Consider the following 20011-nt stretch of genomic DNA (forward strand, 5'->3'; position numbering starts at 1 on the left):
GCGTGACAATGCCAACTTAGCTACCACATCGAGGTTGTAAAAGAAGTTTGTGAGAATAAGATTAAGTTGTAAGCATAACATTACTCGTCCTTTAATGGGGACAAGAACTTATAAAGAAAATTGGAGTGAAATGTTTTTCTTAGTTTGTATGTCCCCTCTGATGCCAAAATAGCAGTCGTTTTAAATTTTGATTTCGTTTATTGGCATATATACCATTTATTATTACCGGTAAATATTATTGTGTGATACTCCTGATGTATTCAAGATTTTTTTCAAGGATATTGTCAAAATTAAGAGGGCAAGAGAGGCAATTAAAAAGAATCGGAGTATGCCCGAAAGATATTCTTGAGAGGGCAAGAGAGATAATTGAAATGTCAAAGTATGCCCAAGAGATATTTGAAAGGAATTCAATTTAATTGTATTTAGTTGTTGTTAGGGTGGTTCAAAAGCGATTAACCGAACCGGTTAACCACTTTCTTGAATCGAACCGGTTTTTCGGTTCAGGAAAATTCTTGAACCGAAACTGAACCGGTTTGGGGGGAAAACAGGTTTTTCTATTAACCGAAAAACTGGTTAACCACTTTGAAAAAACCGGTTAACCGGTTTTGAACCAATTTTCTCCTTTTTATTGGATAAAACTTATTTTTAAAAAAATAAAATTTTCCTAAATTAAATTGTAAACATCAACAATACATATCCAAATTAAAATTAAACATTCATACATATCCATTGATCACAACTAACAATATATTAAAAATTGATACAAATAAAAGTTCAAAATTAAACGAAAATAAAAGTCCGTAATGAAACGTCCATAATAAAACAACAAAATAACTAAATAAGTCCCAATGGAAAACAACAAAAGAAATTGTGCAAATTTAGGGATTAAGATTATTATAGTAAAACGGGTTTCATTTTTACCTGAACCGAAAACCGAACCTAAAATCTGTTTTTTTGAATCCTTTGAACCGTAATCGAACTGTTTTTTTGGTTCGGTTCGGTTTTTGCATTTTTTTTTAACACTCTAGTTGTTGTGAATTGTATGTGAATACATAACCTATTTATATAAAAGTGTAATAGCTATGTAAGGATAAAAAATATTACAATAATAATGCAATTTCTACAATTAATGAAATAGAATAATATATAAAATATAATAGGAATGAAAATAATGTCTCACACCCATATATATATATTGGTAAATAAGTAATAAAATAATGTCACATATTTTCATTCCACATTCGCATGTCAACAATGTTATACTTAATTCGTAATTCTTTTTAATCCAAATCATATATTGAAGTCCGTAAGCATAAATTTGTATTTGAGAAGGATATATTAGGACCTATTTGTTAAAAAAATAAAAAAATATTAAAATTATTATACATATTATATATATATATATATACTAAGTATATTATATATATATATATATATAGTATTATATAGTTCGTCATTCATAAAATTCAATTAAATGTATGAGAGAAAACTTTCCAAAAAAAGAATAACAACAAAGAAGCTGCTGTCATAATTTATAGAACAGCCGCTACCTACTGAGGGGGTGTTTGAGGGTGTTTGTCTAAGCTTATAAGCTAGTCAAACTAGTTTATAAGTTTTAAAATTAAGCTGACCTATTTATTTTATAACTTTTTTGAGCTTATAAGGTGAACTTATAAGCCAAAAAAATAAGTTGGGGGGAGGTACTTTTTTTTTTTTTTTTTTTTTTTTTTGCTTTAAGCACTCGCTTATAAGTTAGTTTGATCAAGTATATTACCATATTATCCTTGTTTAATTTTAAAATTCCATAGTATATCTTGTTTAATGTAATAATCTTTTTAGTCATTTTATAATAAAATGTACTTATAAGCCAAATTTTACCAAACACGTCAACTACTTATCATTCACTTATAAGTACTTTAACTAAACACGTAATTGCTTAAATTTCAAATGTTTATAGCTAAAATTAGCTTATAAGCACGTGTTACTTATAAGCTACTTTTAACTTATAAACATTTGAAATTTTAAGCAATTACGTGTTTAGTTAAAGTACTTATAAGTGACTGATAGTAGTTGACGTGTTTAGTAAAATGTGACTTATAAGTACATTTTTCTTATAAAATGACTAAAAAGGTACTACATTAAATAAGGGTATACTATGAAATTTTAAAATTAAATAAGGATAATGTGGTAATATACTGGTCAACTGCTTATAAGCAGAACAAAAAAAAAAAAAAAAAAAAAGTACCTGCCCCCAACTATTTTTTTTTTTTCTTATAACTCAACTTATAAGCTCAAAAAAGTTATTAACAAACATGTCACTTAATTTTAGAATTTATAAACTAGTTTGACCAGCTTATAAGCTTACACTGTTGATCACCCATTCACATTCTCAATGCTGCAAAAAGGAAATAAAAAATAAAACAAACACACAAAGTTACATATAGATTCGGCCTTTCCAGTACTTTCCGCCAAGAATCCTGTGAATCCTCAACCAAATTGACTCTGGATTCAGCCAAAATGCGCTGTAACCTAAAGTCTCCTAGTAGAGAAACAAACAGAACCGACGTTAATTGACAACATAGATTGTGAAACACATCTGCCTCCTCATGAGTGCGAAGAGTCGTTTTCATTATTGACAAAACCATGAAGCTTTCTTTCCATCACTTCTGTACATATCTGGCTCATCATCAGGTAGAAAGACATGAGATCGGATAACCTCTCCACTGACATCTTCCCCATCACATTTCGAGCTATTCTTTCTCTCTCTTCATTCAATTTCAATCTCTCCAGGTAGGAATTTGCATTCCTCACTGTTGCACCCATTTGCTTCAGCCTTTTCTCTTGTTGCAAACTGAATGCTGTGTTTGACTGTAAAATTAAATTACAAACAATTAAAAAAAAGGTTACATCTATACCAATAAATTAATCAAGTATTTTGTCTTACCTCAAGAAAATCTGCCCCTGCTTGAATTAGTTTAGATTCTTTTGATGGATTCATGACACGGCCAGACATATACATGTCTCTTGCCAAGGAGAAACTCTTGATTATAGTTTTTCTTTTGTTCTCAATTTCTTGGTTTAGATTTGGGGGCTTTGGGACACGAGCTGAATTACTGTTAAGCTTTTTCTGATAAGCTATTACGGCCTTCACAAATTCCTGCACAATTTACACCAGAACTCAAAATCAACAACTTATACATTAATATGAATATCTAGAAATCTAATTGGATAATTACAAAACCTGATATGCAGATGGGCATCCTGGATAATCAAATTCATCTGAATCAGGCTCCCTCATTCGTTCAGGATGAAATTGGAGTCCCATTATGAACTTACCCTCTTCAGGATTATAAGCATCTGGATCATAGAACCCTTCAATCAAACCGTCAGGTGCAAAAGCCATTGGCACAAAACGTTGAGCTAATCTCTTAACACCTTGGTGGTGATAACTATTAACCCAGATCTCCATTTTTTCTTCCTCCAAAGAATCCTTAAACCAATCATGCAAAGGAGTTTTTTCCACCACTCTCACCGCATGCCTGTGCCCATCATAATTACCATAATCAATGTGCACAACTCTCTGGTTTTCAGAGCATTTCTTTGAGACTTCCTTCTCTACATCTTGGTAAAGGGAACCTCCACTGGCAACATTTAATACTTGGGACCCTCTGCAAATTCCCAGATAAGGTATGTTTCTTTCCAGGCAAAGTTTCGCGAGCCTTAGCTCGATTGAATCCTTTTCTTTATCGATTGCAGTATCACTTGCATGCAGTCGCCGGATCTCTTCCAATTCCTCCGGTGAAAGACTTGACGTTTCAGCTTCGTATAACGACGGATCAATATCTTCTCCTTCACAAAGAAGAACACCATGAATCGGCTCAAAGCTATCTAATAACATATGCACCCCATTAACTCGAGGTACAATAACTGGCACTGCACCGTAACGAACTATAAGATCAAGATGATATTCACCTGAAAATCAATCATCACAAAGTTTCAAAACATTTCATTGATATTTCACAAATTAAAAAATATTGTTTACGTATGATGTACTGAGAGAGTAATGGAGCTAGCGTACCAACAAAATCTACAAATTTGTTCTTGCGAACAGTACGTCTGGAGACGATGAGAACACGAGGGAGAATCACAGAGAGATCAGGAGAAGCCATAAGTATGTATTGATGCTTTTTTGTATACGTTTTGGTTCTATTTATATAAATTTAGAGTACAAAATCGATTAGCGTTTGATTTGGTAGTAATATTTATTTATTCTGGAAAGTTGGAGAGTAAGACATGTGCACTAGCTCCAGGCGCCGCAGCTAATTTCCTAATATAGAGGTTGGCATGCCACGATTAAAATTTTACACAACTTGGGGGACATTTTTTTCCCTTTTTTTTTTCTCATAATAAATCAACTTTTTTTTCTTCAAAAAATCACAAATAAAACAAAAAAATGATTATCTAGTAATAATTGGGAAAATATTCATCTATTCTCGTCCTGTAATTAAATATATTTTTTTTTAGTTTTAAAATATTCGAATATCCTCTCTGAATGTTAGTTTTACGTCTAATTTTATTGGGATTATATTTAAAAAAATATTTGATTATTTGCTTATATTTGTACAAGATGATACTTACTCTTAACATATGATCGGAATTTGGAAGTGATAAAGATTGTTTAAACAGTAGGTGGAGTTGGGTTTGGTGTCTTAAGAATAAAGTGTACTGACACGTGGCCATTAATGTTTATCATGATATTGGGGGAGGCATTTCTGAGACGGGTCAAAGATGAGCTGGGAACAAGGGAACAAGTAAGTGTTTGGTGAAGAGTAAAAGACATTTTCCCAACCAAGGTTTGCCTTAATGACACTGTTAACCCAAAAAATTTCAAAATTCCACTTTCCCACCCAAAGTTTATATTCTATTAATACTCAAAATATACTTCATTTTCTCAGTCAGTGTTCAATAAGTTATCATGAGCCAGGATAAGAGTGGAGGTCAATGGATTTAATGGTGATAACTGATTGAATATTCATCGTCGAAATCAATCGAAAATCAACTAAGAATAATAAACCATAACTTTGCGGTAGTTAGCAATCAATGAGAAATCAGGTATCGAAATGAGAGGGCTTTTGTAGAGAGGAGACTGGAGGTTCAAATGGTGTGATCAAGAGAATTTTTATCGCTAGAATCAATCAAAATTGGTTTTGGATAATAACAGAATATTAATTTTGAATGAGAAAATGGTATTTTGAAACTTTTTTGATGGAAAAGTGTTATTAAGGCAAACCTTTGGTGAGAAAGTCGTTTACTCTTTAGTAAATTGAAATACTAATTGGATTAGTAGATGATGTGGCAAAATCAATGCCTCGATTTGGTTTGGTGGTGCACTTATCCAATTTTATTTGCAACACAACACTAGATTTCTTTTTATTATTCAATAATGCATGCACGTAAAAACTATAAGTACAAAAAAATTATCAATATTTTGATTCACGATCTGAAATGTTTTTCAAAGATCCAGATATTATTTAAAATTTATGGATATTATTAAGTATAATATACTAACTGTCTCTGCCGGTCTTAATTGTTTTTAAAATTTTATTGGAATACTATTTGTAAAAATATATGTTAAGCAAAGCAAAATAGACAACGTTACTTGATGAGAAATGGGGTCAAAATGTGTATTTTTTTTCCATTTCTACAGATAAATTAATATGACCAAAAAGTAGCGAACGCTCAATCTCTTTGACCGCCTTAATTCTTATCAATATAATAAGAGCAAACGACATATGCGCACTCCACGTTTAGCGAAATTATAAATTGATACCATTGGCTATATTTATTTTAATTCTCATTCTTAAAGAAATATAGTTTCTTTATTTTAACCATTTCTCCAGATTTCATTCTTAAAGTTACATCGTTTCTTTTATATTAACATTTATTATAGATTTTTATTCTTAAAATAACATCATTTCTTTTATTTTAATAGATTTTTAATTTTTTACTATAATGCATCATTTTTTTTATATTAACATTTATTATAGATTTTCATTCTTAAAATAACATCGTTTCTTTTATTTTAATAGATTTTCAATTTTTCACTATAATGCGACGCATGTTAAAATGTATCACGTTAAAATGTGTCAACTCTTTTTTGGGTAGAAGACATGCTTATTTTAGAAAAAAAAAAAAAAAATGGCTCACGTTAGTAGCGTCCAAATCGATGGTTTTCGCTTTTTTCGGTCGATTTTAAAGTACAAAATTACTTCCAAGACCAATAGACCACTATTAGACTCCCCATAACCTCCTCTTTAGAACTCATACCTTCACTTACCAACCTCATTTACCATTTCCAACCATCTCCAAAAATCACTAACAGAATTAATTTAAGGGTGAGAATTTGGAATAAAGGGTGAGAATCTAGAATATATGTAACCAAAAGTATCAATTTGAGATTTTGCTAAACCTCGGGTGAGAATATGTAGTGTACTCGTATAATAATAACAAACCTTTGGGTAAACAAGTTTGCTGCTAAGTTTCTATTTTATTAGTGGAGCCAATCAAAGAACAAAATTAAGACTTGGCTTTGCTTCATCTGTGGCTTTTATTATTCTACATTATGCAAGATTTACAGAATATAGAATTTTTTTTGTAATAAAGAAAAAAAATGGCTGTGTAACTTTTTTTTTCTTCAGCTTGTGTTTAAAAACTGATGCTCTGAACAAAGAGGCGATTCAATACAACTGGGACTTTCAAGAATCAAAGTTGTTAGTGCTGGATCCTCAATTCAAGTACTAAAAACACTCTCATTCAATCTTCACTGAATCCTAGTAATTTCTTCAGAAGGTGGCTATAAGAAACAGAAAACTATTCAGCAATTTCAGTTAATCTGAGGAAACATCTACGGGCGGTTTTATTTGGAGTGGGCTTATTCTGGGGAGGTGTTTTAGCATTAAATGAACGTAACTCCTCCAGAAGTTGCCAAATTAATCTGTGGGATCCTACTCCTACACTGGCCCTGGCCCTGGCCCCCCGCCCTCCCTGATCCTCGTGAACCTTAAAGCATTAATTCATTATAACTGCTGAAAGTTGGTTATATAAAATTGTTGTCAATCACCTGCCAAGTGTCGAAATCTCTGCTGATCTGCACTGATGCATGGATGCCAATGTGTCGGAAGTTCATAACAGCTGGCTTGCAAAAGTCTTTATTGTAGAGCCCATATTAATAAATAATCCATTTTCTGGAGGATGAATCACCGGCAATTTTTAATCAGCAAGTTTCCAATATGTCTCCTTGTATGTATAAAGACTACATTTAAGCACCAGATTCATATGGTTACACTTGACTTTGTAAATGACTTCATTCTCAATTATTAGTCGCCTGAAAACGTCATATCACAGAACCGGTTTGTTCATAATGTTCTAAAACTTCGTACAACATAAAATCGTGTACAGTAACAATCTGAAATCTCTTTCTGACTTTTTAGTAGGTGGATTTTTCATGATTAAATAGCTGTTTAATTATGTTGTTAGACTTGTACCATAATTTATATCTAACCCTGGTTACTAAATAATTACACAGTTTACACTTTAATAAAACTGAAAAGTTAAGCACTGACATTAATTACTACAAATAATTGAAGATTATTAGATGAAATGTAGAAGAGTAATCCTTTATGTTAGAATTGGGTTAATTTGCAATGTTGTAAAGAAAAGGGGTTTGTAATGGTATGAAAGAATATAAAACACAACGTTTTAGAGTCTCTTGTCTTTTCAAACGCTACGTTTTACATTTGTACACCAACTATGTAACAGTTGGTACTTGTCTTCCTCAATAACAGAAAATTCACACTTTTTCAACAGATTTCAATTCAGTTAAGTTTTCAGTTTTTCTTCGTTTTCAGCTTAATCACAAATACCTTTTATGGTATCAGAGCCAAAGACTAACGTTGATGACAAACATGAACTCTGAATCTTTTGTTAACTCCTCCAAGATTGATGCTACGCAGCTCAGTAATGGCGGGTCTCAGAACTTTACAAGTCACTCCTCACTTCCAAATCTTTCCGTAAAGCTAGTAGAGAAGAATTACAACTACTGGCGCTCTCAAATTCTACCAGCCCTAGCCTCTCACGAGCTGGATAGCTTCATTCTAGGTACGAATCCTTGTCCTCCTTTGTTTGTAATGGAGAAAGTAGAAGGTAGTGAACATTCAATTAAACAACCAAACCCTAAGTATTTCAATTGGAAAAAAATTGATCAGTTTTTAGTGAGTTGGTTGCTCTCATCAATTTCGAAATCTATGTTTAGACATGTATCAAAATGCAATAGTGCATATGAGATTTGGAATACACTAGAATTGCATTTTCAATATGTTTCAAAGGCCAGAACACTTCATCTTAGAAACTTGTTACAAGTTACTAAAAAGGAGTCACAAAGCATGAATGACTATATTTTAACAATGAAGGAGTTAGGCGATGAATTGAATGATAGTGGAGTGCACATTAGTGATGAAGAGCTGTTGTTATACATATTGGATGGATTAGGGTCGGAGTATGATGCAATAGTAGCTAATCTTGTATCCAATGTGAGTCATACAAGTTTTCAAGAAGCATAGTTTCTACTTCATAAGTATGAAATGCGTTTGGAGAAACAGAACAGTGCGTTACTGCACTTTTATGAACAAATGTCATCTGCTTTAATCGCCCTTGAAAGTGGTGTAGTTGAAGGACCTACCTCTATTGCTCAAAATAATTCAGGAGGTGTGTTAAATCACTCAGCTGCAAATGCCTATCCTCAAACTGGAATGACAGCTCAATAATCACAACCTCCTCAGAATGTCAATTTTGGACATACTGGTTACTCTCAACACTTGAATGGAGTTCTAGGACTGAATCAACTAGGACATTACAGAGCTGAATATGACAGAATGGCATACAACACTACACCACAAGGTTTCTTAAGAGGTTTTGTGCCTTTTTTTAGAGGCCAAGAAAGAGGAAGAGGCTATAGTAAGCCAAGATTAATGTGTCAAGTATGTGGAAAGCCTAGCCATTCAGCTCTTCATTGCTACCACAGATTTCACCATGACTACCATGGGTTTTCCACAATTGGTTTTCCTAATGTAGGTCTTAATCAATCATACCCTGTTCCTGACTCTACTCATTCATCATTTCCAATGGCATCCAATGATCCTGCACAAGCATAAGCGCATTTTGTTGGAACAAATATACAAAATAGATCTTTCAATATTGATGCTGCAGCTCATCATGATTACACTGCTTATGGATGTCCTCTAGGAAATCAGTTTACACCTGGAGCCGTAAATACCACCTACCTTACTCAAGGATTTAATCAACATCAGCAGCATTCTATTGGTTCTCTAGTTAATACTGTGTATACTAATCCTGCTACAAACCTTGATGTGAATTTAGCCTCAGGTTCTCAGATGGCAACACCTCAAACTGTGAAGGATCAGTCCTTGTACATGGACTTAGGAGCATCCAATCACATGGTTGTTGATCCATCTAACATGATGAACAGGATCAATTATTCAGGTGGCTCCAAGGTTCAAGTTGGCAATGGTGAATCTCTGCAAATCATACATACATGTACATTGTTACTTCCATCATTTAACTCAAACAGACTCGTGCATCTTCGAAACATTTTGTGTGTTCCCAAAATTACCAAGAACTTATTGAGTATCTCACAAATAACAAAAGACAATAATGTGATAGTAGAGTTCTATTTTGATCATTGTTTGATAAAGGATAGAAATAGCAAATCGATCCTTCTTCAAGGTACAATCAAGGATGGCTTGTACCAGTTGGATGTTCCACCTCACTGTTCTACTGCTACTGCTGATGTTTTTACTGATAGTTCCAGTCCTGGTGATTTGCTTGGCTCTCAAATGCTCCCTAATGTTAAACCAGAAGTTGCTTTGATTCTATTAGCTAATAAATCTGTATTTACATCTTTTGTATCCAATAAAACTCCCACTTGCAATATTTCGGATGATGTATCTGCTTCTTCATTACTGTGGCATACTCGACTTAGGCACTCTAGTGCTAAGTCCCTACAAGTTGTATTAAATAAAATGCATGTAAAATACTCTCCTGATTACAATGCAAATTCTGTTTGTGAAGCTTGTCTTTTTGGGAAGTTAAAACAATGCAATTTTCCTACTTCTTTATCATGAGCAAAGGCTCCCTTGGAGTTAATTCATTTTGATTTGTGGGGGCCTGCCCTAGTATTGTCCAGAGACGGGTATCATTACTACATAATCTTTTTGGATGATTTTAGCAGATTTATATGGATTTATCCTCTAAAATTCAAGTTTGAAGCATTTGAGGTGTTTACTCAGTTTCACATGTTTGTGGAAAAACAATTCAGTACTAAGATTAAAAGTCTACAAATTGATTGGAGTGAGGAGTTTTGATCATTTTCTAAGTATCTTAGCCAACATGGCATAATGTTCCGACACCCTTGTCCTTATTTACACCAGTAGAATGGGAGAATAGAAAGAAGACACAGGTCTATCACTGAATTTGGCCTATTTCTCCTAGCTCACGCTAACATGGCACTCAAGTTTTGGTGGCTGGCCTTCTCCACAGTAGAATATCTACTTAATAGACTTCCTTCCACTGTGCTTAATTTTGTACCTCCTCTCACCGTGTTGATGCAGCAAGAACCTAATTACGATGACCTTAGAGTCTTCGAGTGCAGCTGTTTCCTATATCCCAGACCCTACAATAAACATAAACTCTCCTTTCATACTAAAAAATGCATATTTATAGGCTATAATCTCTCTCACAAAGGCTATAAGTGTATGTCAAACTTTGGAAGAATATTTATGGCAAAACAGGTGAAATTTAATGAAGAGGAATTTCCTTTCAAATCTAGTTTCTTTGGTGATAAATACTCTGGTTCTGTATCAAACTCAGAGTCTCATTCAGCCCCTTCAAGATCACCATCTGCCTGGTCTATCCCTGGCTATACAACAGTTCCTTCTAGCACTGCTACCAATAAGGATTATGGTTTTGTATCAAACTCAAAGTCGCATTCAGCCCTTTAAGATCACCATCTGCCTGGTCCATCCTTAGCCATACAACAGTTCCTTCCAGCACTTCTACCGACAAGGATGACAATGAAGGCTTACCTACTGAACCTCCAGTATCTACTAGTAGGGATATCAATGCAGACTTACCTACAACATCTCCAGTACTTGAGCATGGTGTGCCAACACATCCTTCAGTCAGGACATCTTTAGATATCACTTCTAATACTCATCCTGGAATTAATCTGAAAGTTGTACTACCTATAACAGGGTTGTTTCCTTTACTAATATTCATCCTATGGTCACACAACTCAAGGCCAAAAATGTACAACCATCAGCTCAAGCTCTTCTATCTACTCAAACAATTCTCAAAGAACCTCAATAGGTTAAAGAAGCTCTCTATATTCCTGAATGGAAGTCTACTATGGAGAAGGAATATCAAGCTCTCTTTGACAATCAAACCTGGGAGTTAGTTCCATATGAGGAAGATATGCACATAGTTGGATGCAAGTGGATATTTAAAACTAAGCTTAACTCAGATGAGACACTGCAAAAGTATAAAGCTAAGCTAGTGGCTAAAGGGTTTCAACAAACCCCAGGTCTAGACTACTTCAATACTTTTTCACCAGTGGTCAAGGCAACTACGATTCGAATAATGTTTACTCTAGCAGTCCATCACAGTTAGGACATTCATCAGTTGTATGTGAATAACGCCTTTTTAAATGGAGATCTTACAGAGCAAGTGTTCATGATGCCGCCTAAAGGTTTTACTCCATCCACTCTTTCACGACAAGTTTGCAAGCTTAAGCAGGCATTATATGGTCTAAAGCAAGCCCCCAGGGCCTGGTTTGACAAACTGAAACAGCCTTATTGTCTTAGGGATTTAAAAACAACACTTCTAATGTGAGCTTGTTCTTCTACAATGCTGTACCAGTTATAATATATCTATTGGTCTATGTACATGATATTTTAGTAGCTAGAAATGCTCATGATCTTATAACTAAGGTGATACAAGACTTAACCAGTCAGTTTGCATTAAAAGTTATGGGTCAAGTTCATTTTTTCCTTCGATTCGAAGTCAAAAGAAATGTTTCAGGCCTACTTCTCACTCAGTCAAAATATGCACAAGATCTGCTGGAGAAGGCCAATATAAGAAACTGTAATCCTTGTTCAACTCCCATGGCTATTGGAACTAAACTCAGCAAAGAGGAGGGAGAGTTGTTTGACCAACCTACACTTTATCGGAGCAACATTAGAGGATTAAAATACCTAACACTGTCCAAGCCTGACTTAGCCTTCATAGTGAATAAATTAAGTCAGTTTCTTCAGCATCTGACTATAGCACATTGGGTAGCATGCAAAAGGGTGTTGCAATACATTAAAGGATCTATGAACCATGGCCTGCAGTTTACAAAATACCCACATCTGGAGCTAGAAGCTTATGTCGACACTGACTGGGCAAGTGATATTAATGATCGCAGGTCCACCAGTGGCTATGCCATCTTCCTTGGGAATAACCTTGTTCAATGGAGTTCCAAAAAACAGAAAATAGTGTCCCTCTCATCCACTGAAGCTGAGTATAGATCACTCAGTCAAGCTACCACAGAGGTTGTTTAGATACAACATTTATTTCAAGAGTTGAGTGTTAACATCAAACATGTAACTGTAATCTAGCGATAATATGAGTGCAAGATCTCTCTCCTCAAACCTTGTTTTTCATGCACGTACTAAACACATAGAAATTGATGTTCACTATGTGCGAGAATTGGTTGCAAGGAAGGCTTTAGCAGTATAATTTGTTGCTTCAGAGTACCAAGAAGCAGATATTCTGACCAAACCTTTATCTAGAGCAAGATTTAATATGTTGTGGGATAAGTTGAATGTAACAACAGAGCTGTCTGCGATTATTAGATGAAATGTAGAAGAGTATCCTTTATGTTAGAATTGGGTTAATTTGCAATGTTGTAAAGAAAAGGGGTTTGTAATGGTATGAAAGAATATAAACACACCGTTTTAGAGTCTCTTGTCTTTTCAAACGCTACGTTTTACATTTGTACACCAACTATTAACAGTTGTACTTGTCTTCCTCAATAACGAAAATTCACACTTTTTCAACAGATTTCAATTCAGTTAAGTTTTCAGTTTTTCTTCGTTTCAGCTTAATCACAAATACCTTTTATGGTATCAGAGCCAAAGACTACGTTGTGACAAACATGAACTCTGAATCTTTTGTTAACTCCCCAAGATTGATGCTACGCAGCTCAGTAATGGCGGGTCTCAGAACTTTACAAGTCACTCCTCACTTCCAAATCTTTCCGTAAAGCTAGTAGAAGAATTACACTACTGGCGCTCTCAAATTCTACCAGCCCTAGCCTCTCACGAGCTGGATAGCTTCATTCTAGGTACGAATCCTTGTCCTCCTTGTTTGTAATGGAGAAAGTAGAAGGTAGTGAACATTCAATTAAACAACCAAACCCTAAGTATTTCAATTGGAAAAAAATTGATCAGTTTTTTAGTGAGTTGGTTGCTCTCTCAATTTCGAATCTATGTTTAACATGTATCAAATGCAATAGTGCATATGAGATTTGGAATACACAGAATTGCATTTTCAATATGTTTCAAAGGCCAGAACACTTCATCTTAGAAACTTGTTACAAGTTACTAAAAAGAGTCACAAAGCATGAATGACTAATTTTAACAATGAAGGAGTTGGAGCGATGAATTGAATGATAGTGGAGTGCACATTAGTGATGAAGAGCTGTTGTTATACATATTGGATGGATTAGGGTCGGAGTATGATGCATAGTAGCTAATCTTGTATCCAATGTGAGTCATACAAGTTTTCAAGAAGCATAGTTTCTACTTCATAAGTATGAAATGCGTTTGGAGAAACAAACATTGCGTTACTGCACTTTTATGAACAAATGTCATCTGCTTAAATCGCCCTTGAAAGTGGTGTAGTTGAGGACCTACCTCTATTGCTCAAATAATTCGGAGGTGTGTTAAATCACTCAGCAATGCCTATCCTCAAACTGGAATGACAGCTCAATAATCACAACCTCCTCAGAATGTCAATTTTGGACATACTGGTTACTCTCAACACTTGAATGGAGTTCTAGACTGAATCAACTAGGACATTACAGAGCTGATATGACAGAATGGCATACAACACTACACCACAAGTTTCTTAAGAGGTTTTGTGCCTTTTTTTAAGGCCAAGAAAGAGGAAGAGGCTATAGTAAGCCAAGATTAATGTGTCAAGTATGTGGAAAGCCTAGCCATTCAGCTCTTCATTGCTAACCACAGATTTCACCATGACTACCATGGTTTTCCACAATTGGTTTTCCTAATGTAGTCTTAATCAATCATACCCTGTTCCTGACTCTACTCATTCATCATTTCCAATGGCATCCAATGATCCTGCCACAACATAAGCGCATTTGTTGGAACAAATATACAAATAGATCTTTCAATATTGATGCTGCAGCTCATCATGATTACACTGCTTATGGATGTCCTCTAGGAAATCAGTTTACACCTGGAGCCGTAAATACCACCTACCTTACTCAAGTTTAATCACATCAGCAGCATTCTATTGGTTCTCTAGTTAATACTGTGTATACTAATCCTGCTACAACCTTGATGTGAATTTGCCTCAGGTTCTCAATGGCAACACCTCAAACTGTGAAGGATCAGTCCTTGTACATGGACTTAGAGCATCCAATCACATGGTTGTTGATCCATCTAACATGAACAGGATCAATTATTCAGGTGGCTCCAAGGTTCAAGTTGGCAATGGTGAATCTCTGCAAATCATACATACATGTACATTGTTACTTCCATCATTTAACTCAAACAGACTCGTGCATCTTCGAAACATTTTGTGTGTTCCAAAATACCAAGAACTTATTGAGTATCTCACAAATAACAAAACAATAATGTGATAGTAGAGTTCTATTTTGATCATTGTTTGATAAAGGATAGAAATACAAATCGATCCTTCTTCAAGGTACAATCAGATGCTTGTACCTTTGGATGTTCCACCTCACTGTTCTACTGCTACTGCTGATGTTTTTACTGATAGTTCCAGTCCTGGTGATTTGCTTGGCTCTCAAATGCTCCCTAATGTTAACCAGAAGTTGCTTTGATCTATTGCTATAAATTGTATTTACATCTTTTGTATCCAATAAAACCCCCCACTTGCAATATTTCGGATGATGTATCTGCTTCTTCATTACTGTGGCATCTCTCGACTTAGGCACTCTAGTGCTAAGTCCCTACAAGTTGTATTAAATAAAATGCATGTAAAATACTCTCCTGATTACAATGCAAATTCTGTTTGTGAAGCTTGTCTTTTTGGGAAGTAAAACAATGCAATTTTCCTACTTCTTTATCATGCAACAGGCTCCCTTGGAGTTATTCATTTTGATTTGTGGGGGCCTGCCCTAGTATTGTCCAGAGACGGGTATCATTACTACAATATCTTTTGGATGATTTTAGCAGATTTATATGGATTTATCCTCTAAAATTCAAGTTTGAAGCATTGAGAGTGTTTACTCAGTTTCACATGTTTGTGGAAAAACAATTCAGTACTAAGATTAAAGTCTACAAATTGATTGGAGTGAGGAGTTTTGATCTTTTCTAAGTATCTTACACTAACAGAATTAATTTAAGGGTGAGAATTTGGAATAAAGGGTGAGAATCTAGAATATATGTAACCAAAAGTATCAATTTGAGATTTTGCTAAACCTCGGGTGAGAATATGTAGTGTACTCGTATAATAATAACAAACCTTTGGGTAAACAAGTTTGCTGCTAAGTTTCTATTTTATTAGTGGAGCCAATCAAAGAACAAAATTAAGACTTGGCTTTGCTTCATCTGTGGCTTTTATTATTCTACATTATGCAAGATTTACAGAATATAGAATTTTTTTTGTAATAAAGAAAAAAAATGGCTGTGTAACTTTTTTTTCCTTCAGCTTGTGTTTAAAAACTGATGCTCTGAACAAAGAGGCTATTCAATACTACTGGGACTTTCAAGAATCAAAGTTGTCAGTGCTGGATCCTCAATTCAAGTACTAAAAACACTCTCATTCAATCTTCACTGAATCCTAGTAATTTCTTCAGAAGGTGGCTATAAGAAACAGAAAACTAGTCAGCAACTTTAGTTAATCTGAGGAAACATCTACGGGCGGTTTTATTTGGAGTGGGCTTATTCTGGGGAGGTGTTTTAGCATTAAATGAACGTAACTCCTCCAGAAGTTGCCAGATTAATCTGTGGGATCCTACTCCTACACTGGCCCTGGCCCTGGCCCTCCGCCCTCCCTCATCCTCGTGAACTTTAAAGCATTAATTCATTATAACTGCTGAAAGTTGGTTATATAAAATTGTTGTCAATCACCTGCCAAGTGTCGAAATGTGTGCTGATCTGTATTGATGCATGGATGCCAATGTGTCGGAAGTTCATAACAGCTGGCTTGCAAAAGTCTCTATTGTAGAGCCCATATTAATAAATAATCCATTTTCTGGAGGATGAATCACCGGCAATTTATAATCAGCAAGTTTCCAATATGTCTCCTTGTATGTATAAAGACTACATTTAAGCAGCAGATTCATATAGTTACAGTTGACTTTGTAAATGACTTCATTCTCAATTATTAGTCACCTGAAAATGTCATATCACAGAACCGGTTTGTTCATAATGTTCTAAAACTTCGTACAACATAAAATCGTGTACAGTAACAATCTGAAATCTCTTTCTGACTTTCTCGTAGGTGGATTTTTCATGATTAAATAGCTCTTTATGTTGTTAGACTTGTACCATAATTTATATACAAGCCTGGTTACTAAATAATTACACAGTTTACACTTTAATAAAACTGAAAAGTTAAGCACTGACATTAATTACTACAAATAATTGAAGATAGGAGTACTAACGCTCAAGGGTTTTGTAATTATAAGCGGCACCTCAAGAAATTCTGCCGCAGCTTGAGCTCAGACCCATTGACCTAAGGTGTTCATGTCGCCTCTTGCAAGAGAGAAACTTCCGACCATTATTTTCCTCTTTAATTTTCTTCTATTTCTTGCTTCACCAGCGGTACAGGGTTTTGGCACAAATAATGATCGATTAATTACCTTCTTCTTATAAGAAATCACTGCATTAAAAAATTCCTATTTTTCCAATTTTTGAATTCAAACAAGTCAAAACACTGATTTATTTGGTCTAAATATAGTTATCATGTGTAAGAGTTACACAAACATAACATAAAAGAACATTGTACCTCATGGACAATCAAATTCTTGAGAGTTGGGAAGCCTCATTCTCTCATGATGAAATTTTAGACCTACAAAGAACTTAATTACCTTCTTCAGATTATTAGATTTAGGACCATCAAACCCTTCAATTAAATCATCAAGTGCAAAAGCTATCAGGAAAAATTGTTGGGCTAAACGTTAAACTCCTTGATGGTGATAACTATTCACAGAAATCTCCACATTTTCCTTCTCATCTGAGTCCTTGAACCAATGGTGCAACTTGCAAAGGGATATTTTCTACCACCTTTATCAAGTGTGGATGCCTGTCATAATCATCGTAGTTGATGTGACTCACTCGTTGATCTTCAGGACATTTCTTTGAAAGTTCTACGCCATGTCTTGGTAGAATACTTCCACATGCAATATTTAGAATCTGTGAGCCCCTGCATATTCTCAAATATGTTATGCTTCTTTCAAGCCAAAGTTTTGCTAGTTTCAGTTCGATCAAGCCTTTTTTCATTGTCAATGGTCGTATGGCCCGTATCACTAGCATGCATTTGTTTTGATAAATTCTAGTTCTTCTGCTGAATCGTTAGTTTCATTCCCATGCATAGAGGGGTCAATGTCTTCTCCTTCACAAAGAATAACTCCATCAGCAGTCATTCATCTGAGAAGATTGCAACGCTTGAAATTGAAGAATATTATTTGTTTGCTAGTTTTATGTATTTACCAACACAACAATTAACCTTAAAAAACACTTTGCATTGATGTTCTTTCCTTCACTATTTATAGACAACAAGAAGATATTCAAGATTAAGGTATCAATACTTAATTAATGTTATTACAGTATCATATATTATTTGACGTGTTTGTCAAAAACTTGATTAAAACTAGTGAAAGTAACATTTATACTATAATATAAATATAATATTAACCATGTGAAATCAATGTCAAATAATTTTTTAACTTTTTCTTAATACAGAAACAATGTAAGCTTTATGGATATAGGCGCATATAATTCAGGGACTTGTTGCTCATTTCTAATGAGTTTTGATAAAGATTTGAATGTGAATTTTAGAATTTGTTCGACAGGAGATCGATGAGCTTTTAGCTTGGCTTATTTATTTATTTTGGGGGGTGTTATGTTATTCTCTTTAGCTTGGCTTATCATTCATCTAAAATTTGCTCAAATGACAGCTTCATTTCTAAATAATTTAAAACTAAGATAAAAATTTGACAGATGTATAATTTAGTTGAGTTGAACAAATGTTAGAGAGAGTGAAAGAAACCCTTACCAACTCCTCAGTGGTTGAGTGGTTTGATAGAGCCTCTTGAATGTATTTCTTTAGAGATTTTGAGTTTGAATCACTCTTCGGTTGCTAATAGGATTGAACACAGAAGCTCTTATTTGGTCAGTAATTTTAGGGTTTTGGAGGATTAATTGAGATATGTGTAAACTAGTATATGCACTTCGATCATAAAAAATAAAAAACGCTGTATTTATATTTTATAAACAAGGACACTACGAGCCACTAACTGCTGGGGCATTTAGCAAATGCTACCCTTCTTGGGCCCAAGAGCCTATGTGGAGTGGAATGGCATTATGCCTCACATTTTTTGGTTTTTTTGTAAAACAGCAATTAGACATTTGTAATTTTGTATATTTTTCTTTTGAAGATTTTATTATATAGCATGATATTATGCTCTCCATATCACGCAATTCAAATATGCTAATCTGTCAGTAATTTTTTAAATAATTAATTTTATTTTCAGTAGTTATCGGTGTATTATTTTCTTAAGGAAAAATAGAACAATATATCAATGATAAATTTGGGTGGGGCTATTTCAACCATAAAAAAAGTTTTTTAAATTAGAGTAAATTATCATCAACATTTTTAGATTGTTATATTTACTTCATCTTAGCACGCATATCAGTATAATAATACTTAATTTATTTTTAAAAATATATGTTGTTGGTACGTGATTTTTACACCAACGAAACACACGTGTGAAATGTTGAGCTGGCCCAAAAGACACACATGCATGTAAAGGAAAATGACAGTAAATGCAATGGGGACAGTTTTTAAAATGGTTCGGATGCTAAGGTAGTAAGTCTTAGGTCCACTGATGCTTATATTGATGATAAGGGTCAGGTCGCTTTTAGCTGACTGACTTTACAATGATATTACAAGGTATTAAATGCTAAAAGTTCTAGGGAGAGAGAGAGTAGTTAATCAAGTGTAAAAATGTGCGAATCCCCCTTTAATGAGAGAGAAGCTCCCAATTTATAGTGGGATGCATTGAGGCAATGATCACTAAATCTGTAAGTTGGTGGGATTATCCGTGCAAATCCTCCTTTATGTCAGATTGCCCACCTTCCAGCGTGATTTGTGCGATTTAGAGCAGGGATTGAACACGTGGGATCACCACAGCTTCTGGCTGGCCTGACGCGCACCCACTATTCTGACGGAAGCAGGCTGTGGTTGTACCCATGATCTGACTCTTGCAGGCTGATTGGTTCTTACGTCAGCCCTTATTTTTTTTAGGCAAAACATAAGTCCCCTAGTTTTTAAGGTTCGAGGATTGGACCTTGGAAACTACAAGTCATGCCGCAGTTGGATGATTTCTGGAAATTCTGGAAATCCTGGCCTATTTGAAAGTAGGTCGGGATGGCACTTTTGTGAACACGACCTTGCATGT

General features: G+C 34.6%; 1 protein-coding gene and 1 pseudogene across 1 annotated transcript; both read right to left on the minus strand.

Annotated features, from left to right (window-relative positions):
• Positions 1 to 2366: 2366 nt before the first annotated feature.
• Positions 2367 to 4169, minus strand: LOC116130891 (putative glutamine amidotransferase GAT1_2.1). Its single transcript, XM_031416588.1, has 4 exons — positions 4079 to 4169; positions 3242 to 3972; positions 2945 to 3157; positions 2367 to 2868 (listed from the first exon to the last, which is right to left on the minus strand). The coding sequence occupies exons 1-4, from the start codon at positions 4167 to 4169 to the stop codon at positions 2605 to 2607; spliced, it is 1299 nt and encodes a 432-aa protein (XP_031272448.1). The 3' UTR covers positions 2367 to 2604.
• A 13169-nt stretch (positions 4170 to 17338) lies between these two features.
• LOC116130790 lies at positions 17339 to 17974 on the minus strand (annotated as a pseudogene).
• Positions 17975 to 20011: the final 2037 nt, after the last annotated feature.

The sequence above is a fragment of the Pistacia vera genome, unplaced genomic scaffold (genome assembly GCF_008641045.1).
Source record: "Pistacia vera cultivar Batoury unplaced genomic scaffold, PisVer_v2 Contig225, whole genome shotgun sequence".
NCBI classification, from domain to species: Eukaryota; Viridiplantae; Streptophyta; class Magnoliopsida; order Sapindales; family Anacardiaceae; genus Pistacia; species Pistacia vera.